Source organism: Cavia porcellus, unplaced genomic scaffold (genome assembly GCF_034190915.1).
Source record: "Cavia porcellus strain 051 isolate PalLab524CR breed Dunkin Hartley unplaced genomic scaffold, mCavPor4.1 scaffold_19, whole genome shotgun sequence".
NCBI classification, from domain to species: domain Eukaryota; kingdom Metazoa; phylum Chordata; class Mammalia; order Rodentia; family Caviidae; genus Cavia; species Cavia porcellus.
In genome coordinates this window covers 65,884,293-65,903,370 of record NW_026947502.1, presented here as the reverse complement: position 1 = coordinate 65,903,370, position 19,078 = coordinate 65,884,293, and the positions used below count along the sequence as shown (strand labels likewise).

Below are 19,078 nucleotides of genomic sequence, written 5' to 3'. Positions count from 1 at the left end.
CATCTTCCAGGTTGATACACTGAATGACTTTTTACATATATAAGCAACAAGGAAAACAAAGCATTTAATCTAATGTAAAATTTTAACTTGCCTCTTTAATCTGTGCCAATAGCTGAGATTGTCGAAGGGTCACAGAAAATACTGTGCACGAGTACCTAAGAACAAGATCTAGGCCAAGCAGGGAGCACTTCTCATCCCCAACAAACTGAAGAAGTAGCATCTGGCAACAGTCTCAAAACCTAAACACCAGCTATACCTAGAAGACACCGCTGAGAAGTAGTCATTTCCTAAGTGTACTAAATACTAACAATAAAGCTACTCATCATAGGCAATTTACAACCATCAATCCACGAATTAGACTAACAAAAATTAAAGAAAGAGAATGAGGAGACACTTAAAACAAGATGCAACCCACACAGCCAATTCACCAAAGGCAAATCCAGGGAGCTCTTGTATTTAATGTTTGCTTTTCTGATGATCAGCACAGGTGGGACAATCTGAAAGCTGCATGTTTGACCTCTCTAATGTGGCAACAACAGAGCAAATAAATGAAGCTCTAGAAAAAAAAAATCAAATCAGAAATAACTTCTCAGATAATCACAGAGATGGAGAACACATGAAAAACATGCTTAGTGTTTCTAGAGCAGTCACAGATTTTAGTAAGACTTTTTTTTTTTTTTTAACTTTTTATCGGTACCAGGGATCCAACTCACCACCGCCTGCTTGCAAGGCAGGTGCTTATGCTGCTGAGCTAAATCCCCAGCCCCAGTAAGACGTTTTTATAGTTGTAGTGTCACCTTCTAACCTTACCTGAACTCAACAGTTTCAGGATTTATTTTTTGTTTGTTTCTTTTGGGTCTGAGTTATCTACAAACTGTTGAATCTATCTCTTACAGTATCAGTGTTAAAAAGACACTATAGCAATAACACACATGAAAAACAGAACTTTCAAAAAGAAAATGAGACATAGTAATAATGAAGAAACATAAAAAATGAAATGCAAAATAGACCAAAAATATTGACATGGTCTAACAGACCTACGAGAAAATATCATATAAACTCTCTTTCTAGACGGAAAGGATACATACAGCCATAGAGGTCAAGCGGACCTAAGATTACATCACTGAATTTACCAACTAGCGAGTACATCATCAAAGCAGTCTTGGCACAGCAATGAGAGAAGAATCCTAATTAGATTGGTTTGCAAATAAACAGGAAGTATGGAAATGGAGCAAGCAAAAACAAGACTCTTTATTCTTTGAACAATAGTGCAAGTAAATGAAAAGTAAAACAAAAAATAAATAAAAAGTATAGTGAGATACTATGCTGATTCAGGCAGAAAATGACACTGAGAAAGACTAACTTTTTATTTAGAGATAGGAGAAAGTATAATTCATGTTTGGAAGACTCAGTGGAAAAAAAGAAAATAAAAAACACAAAGGATTTAATGTGTGCAATATGGTTTTAAAAACTGGTAAGAAGAAAAAAAGAATAGAAATAGTAGCTTTGGAAAAGAACTGGAACCCTAGTTCTGTTGAAACAAAAGCAACGTTAAGTTGTGTGAAGATACAATTTTTGACACTGCTGATTCCTCAAAATTCATTTATTTTATAAACTGGGTTGGGCTATTAGCTAAGAAGGGCATAGAGACAGCAGTGCCGGTTGTTTTTGTTATTACTAGTTCTACCACAAAACAAAGTGTAAAGAGTATTTATGTATGAAGATTGGTGGAATAATTCAAGACTGTATATAAATTCACAGGCTACGTCCACTTTCCCTCCATCACTCTTGCTGTACTTTATCCTGCTGAAAGGCCCAAAATGCCTCTGATAAAATTAACTAAATATAAAACAAAATTTTGTATTTCTCATTGTCCTGGTGGGTCTTCACATGTCCAAGTCTCTCAAAGAAATGCAAATCAGTACAATTCTTCCTTGCTGACTATTATTCAAAGCAAAAAAAAATACTGCATTGAGTCTTCTGATACACCTAATACTTCTGACATTTTATGTGATCATAACTACACCGTTAGCCATTTCTTTCCTGAATAAGTTTGTCATTTTTTGTTCCCTGTCAGAGTGGGTGACAATGTTAGTAAATAATGTTCAATTATATATCTTTATTTTAGTACAAGCATACTGACCTTGAGGTGAGACTGAAGGGAACAGCAAATCCAAGAAGAAAACGTGCAAGAGAAAGTTACAAACAATTAATATTGAAAATTATTATTATTCATGAACACAGACAAAATACAAAGCACAGAAATAAAGAACTAGAGAAGGCCACAAAGATTCCACACACACACTAAAATTAGTAATTTCAGTTTTCAACACTCAACAAGTGAATTTTATTATTAGATTACACCATTATATTTTAAAGTTTCTAAAAGGAAAGTTTTCGCTGAACTTTATGATTTCCTGGAATAGCAATAAAATCAACTTCTTAAACATTAAGAAAAGTTAAACATTTTCTTCTCATTTAAAAAGCCAAAACTACAATTAAGGGATTACACAAACATAATCACCTTAGTTTTGTGTCGCTTCACTATCACAAAACTTACTAGTTTTTTATCTAATACATTCCACTAAGAGGACCCAAGTTATACACAAGAAAAAGCAGAAAAACATTGGCAGCTTTAGTTACTCTGTGGAACACAGAACTCTTAATTTACACAGAAAAATTTGAAATGATTTTCTTAAATTTTTATAAAAAACATTTTTCCTTAATCACAACCAATATTTTTTACTTCAAATCTACAAAATCTTGAATGGTGCAATCTAAAGACAATAATGAACATGTATGGATGTATAAGCATCAATGCATTCCTGGAGTTGCACAGTAGTAGAAATTGCAACAAAATCATGCTTAATATTCCTATATAGCATGAAGCCCCTATGATTCATTATTGCCCTTTATATATAATAACAAGTAGTCTTTTCTTTTTTAAAAATTAATCAATTTCACTGAAATTATCATCTTTCCATTATTAAGATTTCTAATGCTCAGTGCCATCCAGATTGTTTTCATGATTTACTTTAAGAACTGAAAATAGCCAGGCATGGTGGTGCATCCTAACGCTTGGTAAGTGAGGCTGCAGGAATACTACCAAATTTGAGGCCAGTATAGACTACTCAGTGAGTTCACAACTAGCCTTAGATTACACAGCAAGACCTTGTTATAAACTAAAAAATGAACTGAAACTCAAAGGTTTATTTCTTGAATGTAAACACTGTTTTGATTTCTACCTTAACATTTTTTAAAACAGTGAAATGAAGCTCAAATCTAATTCAGCACACTTATAAGCAAAGTTTTAAAAGTCATAAGAATTTTAAAAAGGAGGAGAATATTTATTATTCCCAATATATAAAATGAAGAAATCAAAAACAGAAAAGTAACTAGCTTATAGTCATATAGAAAACTATTTGCAAAGGGTAAATTCAGAATAAGGATGTAGGTGTGCTAACATATCACCTGGGCAAATTCTATCTGTTCTATGATATGCCTTTAGGGATCTATAAAACTGCATGGAACTTTAGCACATACAGATAGCATCAAAAGTTGACAATGTTAAAAGGCAAAAAAGGACCAATCTCTAAATGATTGTTTCAAATGATTCATTTTGTGGTTAAGATACAGAAAGTTAGAATAATTTTAGATCAACTAATGATATTAAGTGAAATTTCATATAGATGTAAGGCTTTATGTACAACATGGGTAAATCTATAGGGGGAAAAACTGAAGTTTATTTTTCTAAGAGCAAGCAACTTTAATCATATTTTATCAATTTACTACTCATGCATCGTATTTCACCTTAGTATCAAGCTATAGCTCTTAGGGAACAAGGAATAACTGTATGCAATTTCCAATGTTCACACATTTAATTAAAAAATTAAAGAAGCCACTAAAAAATTTTCAGTAAAGAAATAGTAACAAATTATGAGGTGCTGGTCCCACAAGGAACTTTGAGAAGATGACATAAAGTAATGACTGTGCAAAGCTATGAGTATATTTTTCTATTAAATGAAATCAGTGAAACTGATCAACGAAGAAAGAAAAGAAGAAGAAAGAAAAAAAAAAAAAAAGAACAAGTAGCTTTTCCAGACAGCAAGCAGAAGCAAGCAGATCAGATAAAGAACTAGTCATCTTCAATTGCAATAATTCAGCACTTTTCCCTTTTCGGTTTTCTTGTTTTAAAAATGCAATCCTCCTCAGCAAAACATATATTGCACAATTATCAGCTGCGGCCCCAAGAATCTCTTTATTTCAACTTCATTACAGCATGTTCTCTGATGTTGTACTTCATTGATTAAATATGAGCAACCACAAAAGTAAAAGTGAAGGAATGCTATTCTAAGCAATCACTTTCCTCATGAATTATATAGCAGATTATGCTGAACTCGATTTTACATGGAAGAGTTTTGAAGATAATAAATTCAGTATTAACTTGGGATATCTTTGAGGAAAAATATTTGCAAAGGATAAATATCTGGGTTTATATTTTCAGGTTATATTATGCCATAAATACTTAACTATTATATGCGATTCCTGTATAAAATAGTATAAAATATAAAGCTTATTTTCTCAATGAGAACCTCTAAATACAATTTTTTTGGATCAACCTAAATTCAGGATGTAGGCAGAAACATCAAATAACTAATTAGTATAGGAAATACATTGATTTGGTTACATATATATTTAAAAAAAAGGGAACACACCGTGAGGTATAGTGGCATACAACTGTAATTCCCACTGTTTGGTAGACTGAGGCAGAAAGATACTTATGTTTGAGGCCAGCTTGGGGAACTTAGAAACATCTTGTCTCAAAATAAAAAGAGCTGGAGGATATAGCTCAATGATAGAGCATGTGCCTACTACGTGTGAGGCCCTAGATTTAATCTCCAGTACTGTCAAAAATAAAACACATAAATAAAATGGAATATACAATTAAAATGTTAATTTAGAAATACTACTTTCTTCTACTCTTACATTTAATAAAACTTTTCTTTACTATGGACATATATCAATTTATTAAAGACAGAAGATGAACCTTTTTAAAAAAGCAGTGGCAAAGTTTATTCAAGAAAGCAAAGAAAAGTGGAAGAGAAACTGACCGCAGAGTGATTGTAGGCTAAGCAGAGACAAAAAACAAAGGGTAACAGCAAAATTATGTGCTGCAGCAAAATTACACATTGCCATAATTTTAAATACCACTAAGAAACTTATGCCATGTCATTTACATGTCGATACATCCCAATTTCAAAGATGTTCAAATATAAAAACAAAAACAGATTGTCATTTCATTGTGACAAAAAGGAGAAAGGGTCACTAATACTTTGGTTAAACCTACAGATCTAAAAGTAATCTCTTTTTTGTTTTTCTTCTTTGTTTCTTAGACAGGGTTTCACTGTGCATTTCAGGTTGGCCTTGAACTCACTTTATAGCCCAGGCTGGCCTCAAACTCATAGCAATCCTGTCTCAGCTTCCCAAGTGCTGGGATTACAAGCATGTGCCACCATGTCCGCCTCTAAATCTAAAAGTATGATACACTTAAAGAAGAAAAATTATATATAAATACATTGTGTACATTTATGTATAATATTCACATATTAACATTAAGATATGAAATATATAAAAGTATTTTAATTTTGTAAAATTTTATTACTATAGTTTGCAACACATGAAGCTTATATTCATCTTAGGCAGTAGGTATGTATGCATCATAAAATATCTTGGGGTTTTTTTTCCACATCTTTTTTTTTTTTTTTATCAGTACCAGGGATCAAACTCACAACCGCCTGCTTGCAAGGCAGATGCTTATGCCACTGAGCTAAATCCCCAGCCCCTCACATCTTGATTCTTTAAAAAAAATCTCCCTCTCTCCATCTCTAGATTCTTTCTCTACTTGCATGTATAATTTTTCTAGTTCATGTTTAAATATATTTTTACATTCACTGTGGTGCTTGATACATGTAAACCATACACTTTAAATCATCTAATTTTCCCTGTCCTCCTCTATCCTCCCCTTGTTCTTGGTCTTTAAATGCTTCCCAATTGCAAAATGTCTATCCCCCAGTTTCCTTTAATCAATCCTTTATTTTGCACTTTATTTGCATGCTGCTTTATGCAAATAATACCACGTTATTTAAGCCTGTGTTTATTTCACTTAAAATTATATTTTCCAGGTTTACGTATTTCCCTACCAATGTCAAAAAAATTATCCTTGGGGGCTGGGGATTTAGCTCAGCGGCATAAGCGCCTGCCTTGTAAACAGGCAGTCGTGAGTTCGATCCCTGGTACTGATAAAAAGGAAAAAGACAAAAAAAAAAAAATTATCCTTGTTTATAGCTTAGTAGGATTCCATTGTGTATATAAGTTTCACATTTTCTTTATCCATTCATCTGCTGAACGACTTACAGATGACTTCCAAGATACACTTATTATAAACCGCACTATTATAAACATTGGTATTCACATTATCACTGTAATATGATGTCTTTAACTCTTTTGGGAACATATCTAGAAGGAATGGCGAATGGAATTTCTTTTAGTTCTTTGAAAATTCTTAATACTGACTTCTATGACTATACTAGTTTACATGCCCATCAGCATGCAAAAGAGTTCCTTTTTCATTATAGTCGCATGACCATCTTATTTGATTTCTTTAATGATTGCAATTCTTTTCAGTTCAAGATGCAACCACAGTGTTCCTGTGATACCATTTCTTTTTTAATGGATATTTATTTACTTTTAGGGGTGTACTGGGGATCAAACTCACAACCTCATGCTTGCCAGGCAGGCATTTATGCCACTGACCTAAATCCGCACCCCCAATACTCATTTCTTTACTTGCCAAATGTACTGAATATTTGTTCAATACAATGCTATGTAATGTGTTTATGAATACTTGTAGGTCTTGTGAGAATTCTGTATGCATTTCAGTTGCCCATTTTTTGACTGGGTCTTGTATTTTGGGCTGTGATTTTTTTTTTTTTTTTAGTTTTTTTTTTTTATTTGTTTCCTCATTTGATTCATCTCTTGGCAAATGTGGGGTACTGAGGTCACTCACTACAACTGTGCTAAATGGTTCTTTGTCCTTTCCATCCAACAGTACTTGTTTTATGAAGACAGGTGCTCCACTATTTGGTGCATTTATATTTACAAGTGTTACCTCTTCTTGTTGGCTTATTTCCTTAACTCATATATTATTTCCTTAACTCTTCTCATAAGTTATATCTTGAAATTTACTTTGAGAGTTAAATTGCTACTATGCCTGCCTGTTTTGAGTTCCTGATGCATGAAATAGTTTCTCTACAGAAATCTTTCTAGATGAATTTTCTTGAATGCAACAGACTGCTAGATTCTGGTTTCTGAGCCAGTTGGCCTGAGTCTTTTAATTGGAGAGTGTGAATACATTGAGTTATTAGTAAGAGGTGTTAATTCCTATCACTGCATTTTTTTCCTAGTTGATGACTTTCTTTTTCATTACCCTTTCTAAAACATTTTTTATCTTTTTGTCTTACTTGATATGTTCATTTTATCTGAATTCTAGGCTTTGTTGGCTTCACTGTATCTGTCTAAGATATCCTTCAGTATTTTCTGGAGTGTTACATCAGTACTCATAAACCTCTTGAGTTTGCTTTCCATAAAGTGTCCTCATTTCTCCATAAGTTTTGAAAGAACATTTGCCAGATATGTTAATTTGACTTGGAGGCTGTTTGCTTTTGTAGCTTAAAATACTGTATTTCACTTTAAGGTTTCTTCTTTTATGTCTGTATTGAGAAGTCTGCCATAAGGATTTACCTTCACATGTCATTTTGCTTTTCTCTAACAAAAATTAAAATTCTGTGCATTTGTTGGACATCTGGTATTTTAATTATAATGTGTTGCAGGGAGCTTCCTTTTTTTGTCTTGGTGTTCTGTAAGCCTTGCTCATGTGTATGCTGAATTATTTCTTCATTCTTGGGAAGTTTTCTATTATGATTTCTGTAAACAATCTTTCTATTCCATGTGTGCTACCTTTTAGACACTTTCTTTAAATCCAATTAGCCTTAAGTTGGTCTTTTGGCTTAGCAGTTGTTAGATGAATTTTGCTTGTTCTTTTAGTGTTTTTAAGGTTTCTCGGTGTAATTAATTGTACTCTTTTATCATTTTATCCTTGATTTCAGAAATTGTCTTCATATTGCTCATTTTTGTAATTTATGAATGCTATATATGCTTTGTAGTTCAGTCTGGCCTTTAACTCGCTAAGTAGCCCAAGTTGGACTGAAAATCACAGTAATCCATCTGCTTCACCCTCCCACAGGTATGCACTACCATATCCAGCTAAAATTAGTATTTTCAATATTACTATAATGGTATAAAAGACTGCTGAACTTCCATCTTTTCCATTTCCAAAGGATATGAGTATTATAAATGACAGGAAATCTGGAATACTTTATTAGTAGATGAGAAAAATGGACTATCTCTACTTTTTAACATATATAATATAACATGTACCCATAGGACAGAATGTAAATACTATAGGAGAAGCATATGTAACTAAAGTAAAACTACAAGTGAAAAGGACAAACTTCAAGAAAGATTACAGTTAAAACGGATCACATTCCCACAAACAAGGTAAGTAAGGAGAAATAAAGCATTCATCTTCTAAGTTTGGTTTCTATTTTATAGGAAAAATGTTCAGTCTTCTAATAGTATCAATACTAAAACTGGAACTATTATCCAATAAATTACAGAGATGCCTCAGCTCAAGAAATTAATTTTTCTACCATTCTAGTCACAAAGTGAATTGGACAAGAACCGAATCAAATCTCTCCACAAGGTCAATATTGAACCTAGCCACTTAATTTGATTTTGATCTCATCCTATTCAGCTTACAGACTGAATAATTTTCACTTCTGTCTTACTCAGAATAGTCATCATGGGAGTGCAATATCATGGTTTTAAATCTTCATTTTAGATCTCTCTCTATACTAGCTCTTGCAGTCCAGAATTTAAAATTACTTATTTGCCTTCTATATAAATGAGCTCTCAAGCCACTGTCACTTAATATTTTGACTCAAATTGAAAAGACTAAAGATTTTAAAAGAGTCCAAAGTTTAGCAATAAGTCCTTGCTCTATAATTCTATGTTCTGGGGTATAGTTTAACTACGACAGTCAGCCCAACTGATATGTTAAGTATCACTTCTCAGAAAATCTCAGTGAGATCTCAAGGAGTTAAAATCTCATCAATGAATTTCTAGCTACTGAATAAGCTACAGTAGAATGATCTTGTTGGTGCCATCTAAAAAATAAATCACACTCAATCCCTGGTATCCATAAAAAGGAAAAAGACAAAAAATAAATAAATAAATAAATAAATAAATAAATAAATCACACTCATTGTATCACTAATCTTAAGTCTTGTGGGGCCAGAATTTTCCATTTAACAGAGTCCAAATTGAGCTAAGAGTAGCAGATAAAGTGACACCTGGCTACAAAGCGGCCCATCTGTAAATTCCTAAATAATCTATCCAAAAAAAAGGCATCCCAGCATGTGAGAAAAGCATTGCCCTCAGCAAGGTTCACAGGTAACACCTTAAAAAAATCATGTCCTCTCTAAAAGCTGAGAAAATATTAATTAAAAGACACTACAGGATGTTTCAAAGGAGAGAGGAAGAGATAGATCCTGCACAAATCTGCTACCACCTAACGTGTGATTCAGTCATTTAAAATCTCTGAGCCTCAGCCTCATCTTTGTAACAAAAACTACATATGAACCTTTTGCAGAAACACACAAACTAAAGCCACAAAGTAAGACACAACTAAAATTAAGAAATAAAACTATTAACCAAATTTCATGAAAAGTTTGGGAGAGTCTACTTTGTACATAAAAAGTCAAACAAATGAGCCTAAGACATAAAATACATAGCAATTTTGTACTATTTCTGCCAAAACAGAAATAAACATTATAAAAATGAGATGAATAATACATATAGTTCAGTGAAATGCAATCAGCTCTGAGACAATATAAATTTAGTTTTGAATGCTGTACCCTAGCAAAAAGAGCTTCATTATGTTTGTATTATGCCAAAGTACCTGTAAAGCAGCCTACTGTTCTGTATGCGTTTTTTTTCTTCTGGGTGACCTAATTGATATGTTAATCAATACTCCCTTCTATAAAGAATTGTAAATCCCTGAGAATCTTACCTAATTGATATGCTAACCGTTGTTGCCCTCTACAAATAAAACAAGTGGTGCTAAAATAAGTTGACAAAGAATTGTTACTACTAGATTACTCTATCCTCTGCTAAGGAAAACAAAGATTTTCCTCATTTCCTTAGCAGATTTCCTGATCCACATCCATAAACTGTCATATGTACAAAAAAGGCTGCAAGTCTGGAGGAGCCACACACAGCTTTTGCAAACTGCAACTGTACTGTATTGCTGGGCCCAGGATAAAATAAATCAGTGCTGCTTTTTAAAATATGTTTTTGCCTCATTTTTGAACTCGAATTTGGGGGCTCCTTTGTGGATTACAAGATTGAAATGCCAAATATATTGCACTTTAAAGAAAACATCTTACCAACCAAGAAAAGCCCAGCATCCAGCAGATTCACTTATAAGAACTTCAGAGAATATCTAATGTCAATATTGTATAAACCTTAACAAAACTGAAAGGGAAGTAATACTCTCAAAGCCATTCTTGGAGTACAACATTACTTTGATTTTAAAACCAGATAGGTACTCAACTATAAAACAATACTACAGGCAATCACTTCATTGAATATAGATCCAAAAATCCTCAACAAAGCAAAAGATCACATAATCATGATCAAGTTGATTTCATCTCAGGGAAGCAAGAATGGTTCAACAAACACAAATCAATAAATGTAATACACCACATATACAAAAACAAGGGTAAAAATCATATGCTTATTTGAATAGATGCAAAAAAAAAGGCTTTGACAAAATTTAATATCCATTTATGATAAAAACCCTGAAGAAAATAGACATAGAGGACCTTACATCAATCTGATAAAAACCGTTTGTGACAAATTAACTGCCTAAATCATATCAAATTAGGAACACAAACAAACCAGAGCCATGATGTAAGAAATAACTAAAATTAAGAACTAAAACTATTAAAGCTTTCATTCTAAAATTTGGAGCAAGAAAAGAATGTCCACTATCACCATTCTTGTTCAATATAGGACACAAAATACTGGCCAAAATAATCAGGAAAGAGAAAGAAATAAAAGGGATAAATACATGAAAAGAAAAGGTCAAATTATCACCATTTTCAGATCACATGATCCTTTACACAAAAGATCCCCCAAAATTTCACAAAAATACTCCTAGGATAACGAAATCCAATTATGCAGCAAGATATAAAATTATTGATATATTCCTATACACCAATAATGAACCTACCAAAAAAAAAATTGGGAAAACAGTACTATTCCCAACAGCATCATGAAAAATCCTTAGTAATCAACCTAACTAGGGAAGTGGACGACCTATACAACAAAAACCACAGTATTCTGAAAAAGAAGAATGAAGAGGACATCAGAAAATGAAAAGATACATCCTTGCTGGATAGAAAGAATCAGTATCATACCTAAAAATTCATATAGAACCACATTACACCCAGCATAGCAGAACCAATGCAAACACTGTGACGAAGATTTTGAAAAAATAAGTTACCTACCCATGTGCAAAAATCTTCTATATGTGCTCCTTCCAAAAGATATTCTAGGTATTTGAATGGGGTGAGGTGAAATAAAGGGAAAAAAGGACTAAGAATAATACTAAACAATATTAGAGTTGAAACCTATATGAACATACATGAAAATAACAGCATAGCAGAATAAACTGTAACTACTCTAATTAGTGCCTTAATATTACTGCCCCTTTTTGTGTGTATGTGTTGGAAACTGAACCCAGGAGCTTCATTATGAACTACATCTCCAGCTTTCCCTTTTTTTATATCAAGCAGGGTCTGGTTAAATCCCTATGTTGCCCAGGATGTGCTTGAACTTCCCATCCTCCTGTATCAGCTTCCCAAATTCCCGGTGTTACAGGCGTATTCTACCATGTCCAGCACAACTGCTGCCTTATTTTAATTAAGAGCCAAAAATAGGCATCATAAGGAATTCCATCCCTGATCTGTAGGGAAAACACACACATACACACAAAATTCTGAAAGTATTAGACAAAGAGGCCAAACTTTGGTCAGAGCTCTTATTTTGCTTCTGCTTCTGATAGCTGCAATTTCTACTTGACCTATCAAAGATCCTTGACCTTTCAAATGATTGCCAGTGCTGGGGATTTAGCTCAATGGCATAAGCACCTGCCTGGCAAGTACTAGGGCGTGAGTTCAATCTCCGATACCAAAAACAAAGCAAAACAAAAACTAAAAAACAAAAAGCATTTGCAAGGTAAAAGTGATTACTTCCATTACATGGGGGGAAAAGTAAGTAAGTATGTAATTAGCTATAGTAGACTGAATGTGTTTGGCTGCAAATAACAGTAAGTCTTGATTCAACTTGTCTTAATTACAAAAAAATTGCACTATCTCACATGTTGACAAGTAGAGACACGATAGTTTGAGAAATAGTTCCTTGGGTTCTAATCCATACCCCACTGTGATTTTCTTGACTCTGTCACCTTATGGATGTGGCTTTACCACTGGCTTGTAAAGAATAGCTTCAGCAATTCTAGGCAGCACATCCAGAAATAAAAATATTTAGGAGAAAGAGGTCACTTTTCTTCTTGTAAGTTTTTCATGTAAAAATTATTCCCAGAAGCTTTTCTGGTTTTTCAAAAACATTCATGCACTATATATCAATGCATAACTATTACCAGAAAAGCAATTATCCTGATAGTCGTAAATGATTCAGGATTTGCTCCTGGAAGCAGAAAATTATACAAACTTGTTGGTGTTAGAATAAAAGGGAAATTGATTGTTTTGTTGGTATACTCTGTTCTACTCTGAAATTCAAATTAAAGAGAAAAAAAGAGAAACTAAAAAACTACAAGCTTTGGTAAAAGAAGTAAATATGAGATAAAAAATTAGTTTACAAAGTGATCCTCAGACCTGTGGTACCTGGAGTTGGGAGATTTGCTGTTGTTGGACCTTGGCATAACTAATGCCATCTTGTGCCCTGTATTTGACCCAGAAGAGTGAAAAATTACTCAGTGTACAATTCCTATGAGAAAAGCAGAATGAGCTGTACCACAAGAGAAAAATTAACCTGCTCAACAAAGAAACAGGATACAGGTGTCAACCAAAAATTAATGTAATGGCTGGGGATTTAGCTCGGCGGCATAAGCGCCTGCCTTGCAAGCAGGCAGTCGTGAGTTCGATCCCTGGTACCGATAAAAACAAAAAACAAAAAAAAAAAAAAAAAAAAAAAAGAAAAATTAATGTAAGATTTTAGATAAATTGTTTCCAACAGGATGCCTGTTTGTGGTTTTCTGTTTTAAAAGCTCTGTAACTTTCCAGTTGGGTGACACTCAGTGGGACTCTGAAACAGGGGTCCACCGGTAGTTGCTGAGCTCAGGTAATAAAATTCCCAAATTTATCATTTTGGCTGCCTGGATTCTTACATTGTCCACAAACCCACTTCAGCTGTAAAGAGGTATTTCCAAAGGTGAAGAAAATCTGAAAGAATATCATTCAAATTTTATCATTACTCTTCTCTCCAAATATCTTAAAGACAATGCCAGAGAAATACTATTTTTTATGTATCTAAATAGAAAGTCTAACACACAGATTTTACAAGACAAATTTTAGAATACATTCAGGGTTCTTGAAGCTAATCCAAATCTATTTGAGCACATTTCAAAGTTTAGTTTTTTTTCTATGTAGACCACCCAAAGCCATGAGATAATGGTCTTCTTAAAATATTCAGTCATCTATGCATGGTGCAGGTATCGTGCTGATGTAATTAATGACTCTAATCAATTTAAGTAGGAGAGATTATCCCAGGTAATCTGAATGTGCATAACTCAGTTCTTTAGAAAGTATCAGAAATAGGGTTGAATTCCTCCTAAGAACAAAAGAAATTCTTCCTGTGTACTACAGCTTTCATTCCTTGCTATACAGTTTCACTGTGTTCACAATATTCCCTTTTGAACAGTCTGACACAAGATTTCAGACTTGCTTAACTAACAAATGTAAAAGACAAATCCTTGTAATACACTTCTTAATATACATGTATGTTTCTGGGTCTATAGGTATTCTATTAGGTTTGTCTCCTTGTTGCAGTCTGATACATACCAAAGTAAGGAATGTGAATTTAGAAATAATCAGACTTAACTAGGAAAAATTTTATATTTATAGGTATACGGGTTTGCTCACCTAACACTCTTTTTCAAATTATAGATGATTATGGAATGATATAACTCTAAATTAAGACATTGGTATAATACTAAACCACCTTTTGGTAGGCACTACTATTTTATGCCAGAGTCAACATTTATGAACGTTCTTTTTTTTTTTGGTATCAGGGATAGAACTCATGACGACTGCATGCTTGTAACGCAGGCACTTATGCCACTGAACTAAATCCCCAGCCCCTAATTCATTTATTTCTTGAGACCACAAAGAATAAGTCTGGAAATTTTTATTGATGTACTCTAAACTGTTTAATAAAGTGGAGATCCTGGCTATAAGTACAATAAGATAGAAAGAATAAGAATTTCTTCTGTGTAATGACTGTTAAGCTTATTTTTACTTTCATAGGTAGAAGAATGCTCAATACTTTAAAAATGAATTGTACATATTGAAGTATGATGTAGCACTAGTTTTATCAGTTAAGGGGCTACTTAAAAGAGATTCCAACATAAGAACAATCACAAAAAAGATGAGCTAAAAACTAAAACTAAAACAATTATAAACAGCAATATAAAACCTTGCCAAAAAGAACATACATAAATTTGCTGATTTTATACAAAAGCAGGGTACCTAAAAAGTGCAGTTCAACTTAACGTATAACCAGCTGTTCTTTACTTCTGATCAAGCAAAATTCCCAGCAAGCCCCAGCAGCGCAAAAGCAGCAGCCAGCAATTCACTGCAGTATAAGACTGTAGCTTACATAACACTTACTTTCCCAGGAAGTCCCAAACAAACCCCCCTGATGAGGTAGGGACAGAAACCTTGTGTGGAGGATACAATTTGCGGGAGACTTGCTCTCTTGAGAAACAGCATGGCCAAGGGCAAAGGCAACACACATATAAACACAAACACATCAAAACATCAATGGAACAGGACCACGACAAGACGAATCAAAAGATGATAAAACTCAAAATGATAAATTATAGGGAAACAGACACTCACACATAGGGAACAATACAACGGCAACACAAGAAGCAAATGGTTAGTTAAAAACACGGCAGCCACACACATGCATCTCAGTACTAAATCTGAGGGGGAAAAAGGATGATATAATTGCAGCTATTTTTAACATAGAATACACTGATTACCTCCTAGAATAAGCACAACTCAATTTACAAAACTGGTATTCAAGGGCTTAGTGAAATGAAAATCTACCTATAGAAAACTATAATAATATACATAGCTGCCTTTGCTTAAGAAACTGGGTCAAGATTGAGCAAAAAGATAAGTCTTATCAGGGCGGAGAGTGTTCAAATAATAGTTTCCAGCAAGTCTATAAATAACTAATTTTTGCAGAAAAGAAAAAAAAAATTGAGCAGGAATTTTTAAATCCCTTCCAAATTGTAGTTCAACCACCAAGTAATTTCAGGGATAATTTCTCTGGCTTCTGGTTTCTTCTTCCATAAAATACTGTGGGAGACCTCTTTCACAAATTGTGATTCTACTATTTATTCAATATCACGATCTATGCTGCTGAGTAACAACTGACAAAACTGACAGCAAAAACTGGGTTAGGGAAGCTGATTTTGCTTTAGGTTTTGGTTTTGTTTTGTTTTTATAGGCATGAAACTTCGTTAAATCCTGAAACAAAATTATAATACGGTAGGATCAGAGGATAGAACTGCATAGTGTCTTTTCCAACTTCTTAAAAGTTACATTCGGTGAAGCAAAGAATAGATCATTTGTAACTTGCATAAAATGTCAAGAATACAATGGCTGATAAAAACTGCTACAGTATTTGGGGTAGCTTAGATAAAAGCTATGTACATGTAATAGGCATACATTTCTTAAAAAAAAAAAAAAAAAAAAAGCATCAGGGCCAAAAATAAATAAAAAAGGTTTTTCAAGCAAGCTGCACAGGACAGCAAGCAATAATTCCAAATGTAGACTTCTAATATTAAAAAAAAAAAAAAAAAAAAAACCTAGGGCTGGGGATTTAGTTCAGCAGCATAGCGCCTGCCTGGCAAGTGCAAGGTTGTGAGTTTGATCCCTGGTACAAAAAAACAAAAAACAAAACAAAACAAAAAAACCCAAAATGAAACTTTCTCAAGGAAATGCTTTTCTGAAATATACTTAGGATATCAGCCATTAATTAAAAGTATCATATCAATGTAGCACTGCTACTGATTTCAGGATCACATAAAAACAAAGAGAGTTAAATATTACTTTAAGAATATAAGGAAGAATGTGCATGTTGAGGAAAGGGCACAATGCAAGAATTAAGACAAAGAATACATGTAGCCTATATCTTAAAGTTCTGGCAATTTTAAAATTTTGAGTGTCAGAATTTTATCCATTTTTATCTGGAACTGGAGACTATGAATAGAATACCAATGCTATACAAAACTTAGAAAACTGAGCAGATAATGAACTCATGTTGTTCACACTTTCAGTACAGTGAAGAACTGTAAGAGTTGGACATTGTTGTTTCTTGCAAATGAAACCCTACAGGTACAGAATAGGAGGAAACGATAACTTAAAAGGAAAATATCATGCCTATCAGGAACCCTTAGAATTTAAAAAATTAGTAAACAAATGATGAGAGTAGTCTACTAATTGAAAACCTTCAAAAGGACAAAAATAAATTATTTCTAAGAATCAGTGCCCAGGAAACAACAAAGATTAGTGACCTTTTTTGTCAGCCTTTCTAGATAACATAAATAAGTAATAGAGTTCTTTCTAATGAAGAGCTTTCTGAATATACTTGTAAATTTATGTTAAATATATGTTATAAAAGAAGTTAAGACACATATGCTTGACATCCAGTATAACTAATAAAAAATGACAAATTGTAAGACAGTTACCTGGCAGGATCTACTCAAACAGCTATTTTGAATAATTCAAATTGAGAGCCACATAAAAATCACATCTGAGTCTCCTTCTCCTTACATGTCTCTCTTCCTTTTAATTTTGATTTATGCATTGATGTAATAGTTTGTTTCTCCACACTATGAACTATGAAGTCTAAAACTTCACAACCCAAAAGAGCATCAGCTCAGCAAACCACATTTAGTCTACACCAATGATAAACTATTGCCTCCTTGTACATAAGGATTGTTGCTCATAATATACAGAAATAAATAATAAAAAGCCAAGTAGCTATTTGTATTCTCTATCAACCAACAGACAATATTACTTTCTTAATTAATAATACTTTCTCTTCTGTCAGTAAATGCCAAAGTCCATAGTTTCTCAATTGATTTCATTCTATGTTTAGAGAATACAACAAAGGATTTACACTGACTTAGAACAAGTGGGTAATACAGAAATAACAGGCATTCAAAAACCTACACTCAGAGGAAGGTAATGTTGGAATAAGTATATCCTCAGAAGTACATACTTTTGGGCTAGGGATGTAGCTCAGCAGCAAAGTGCCTGTCTGACAAGTACAAGGCCCTGAGTTCTATTTCAGTACCAAAAGAAAAAAATAATAATATTAAAACAAAAACAAGAGTACATAGTTTTAAAACCCAGAGAGTCTCATTTGGTTTTTCTTTCTTACCTTTCCAATTCAGCTATTTTCTTATCTTTATCATTCTTCTCATTTTCTACCTCCTTCAAGATTTCCAAGAGGCGGTCAACCTCTGTCTGGGCCTTGCTGGATTCATCTTTGTACCTAGAAATCTCTCTCTCCAATTGCTGTATTCGGTCAGTCATCTCTGGACTGGCTCTGGCTTCCAATGTTGCCTCATGTGCCTACAAGAAAAAGTGTTCAAAGTCTATTGTATACATACATATATATACCCACACACAATGGCAGTGAGCATAAAGAACTAATTATGCTCTTAAGTAAGTAGACAGTATCAAATACAAATACAATAAATATGATACCATGAAAATGCATTTCAGTTAAGGAAACAGCTACTTCCACACAGGTACCTCCCACCTAAAGCAAGGGGTCAAAATTTTATAAAATAATATGGGAAAAACAAATGGAGTCAGAAATCAAGAACTATATTTAAAACTGACAAAATTTTTATTTAGAATCCTTTTGTAAAAGGCACCTAAAATTATAGGCGCAAAGAAGTTTCAACAACTTAAAACTAATTTTTGACTCTTTAATTTTCCTCTTAAATCTCTAACCCTGAATCTCTATTAAATGTATAATACATTTAATAATGGACGAAAGTTAAGATGTTGGGATTTTTCCTTACTGAATAAACAATGAAACATTAAATGCCTATGTTTTTGAAAGAAATATTGAAAGTTATATAGACAAATCTTAGATAAGATAAAGGCAAATCTTAGAAAGTATTTTAGAAAACTGATGCAAAGTACCCTGACCTAAACGTTTTGTGAAAGTAAGAATATTTTTAAGACTAATGTTTTTACCAAGTCACTTTCATTTCTGGAGAGAAAAAAACCATTCGTCTCTCTAAAATTTCCTAACCCTGAACTTACTTGTGAAACATATTTAAAGAAACAAAAACTGCAAGTTTGGAAGGTAAAAAGAGATCACTGCTCTGTGCTGGGTGTTGTCCAATGTAAAACAATCTGTTTCACACTGTTTTGCTAGTTTTAGAGTTAAAGGCAGGAGGGAAGTTCTGACACCAGTTAGTATTTCATGGGAAGAAGAATGCTACAGACAATTTTTAAAACAGTATGTCTAACAGAAAAGGAGAGAAAAATTATGAAGAGTAATGAGAAGCTATTTTATAGAAAGCTGATCATATTTATACACCAAGATGGAGAAAAAC

The 19,078-nt window shown here is 33.3% G+C and overlaps 1 protein-coding gene across 11 annotated transcripts in view; it reads right to left on the bottom strand.

Annotated features, from left to right (window-relative positions):
• The window catches only part of Erc1 (ELKS/RAB6-interacting/CAST family member 1), a 521,572-nt gene that overhangs the window by 278,112 nt on the left and 224,382 nt on the right, over positions 1-19,078 (bottom strand). For all 11 annotated transcript variants that reach the window (XM_063231309.1, XM_063231311.1, XM_003463708.4 and 8 more), the window contains one exon: positions 17,884-18,077. In XM_063231309.1, the coding sequence (XP_063087379.1) occupies positions 17,884-18,077 (194 nt within the window). The remainder of the gene's footprint in view (positions 1-17,883; positions 18,078-19,078) is intronic.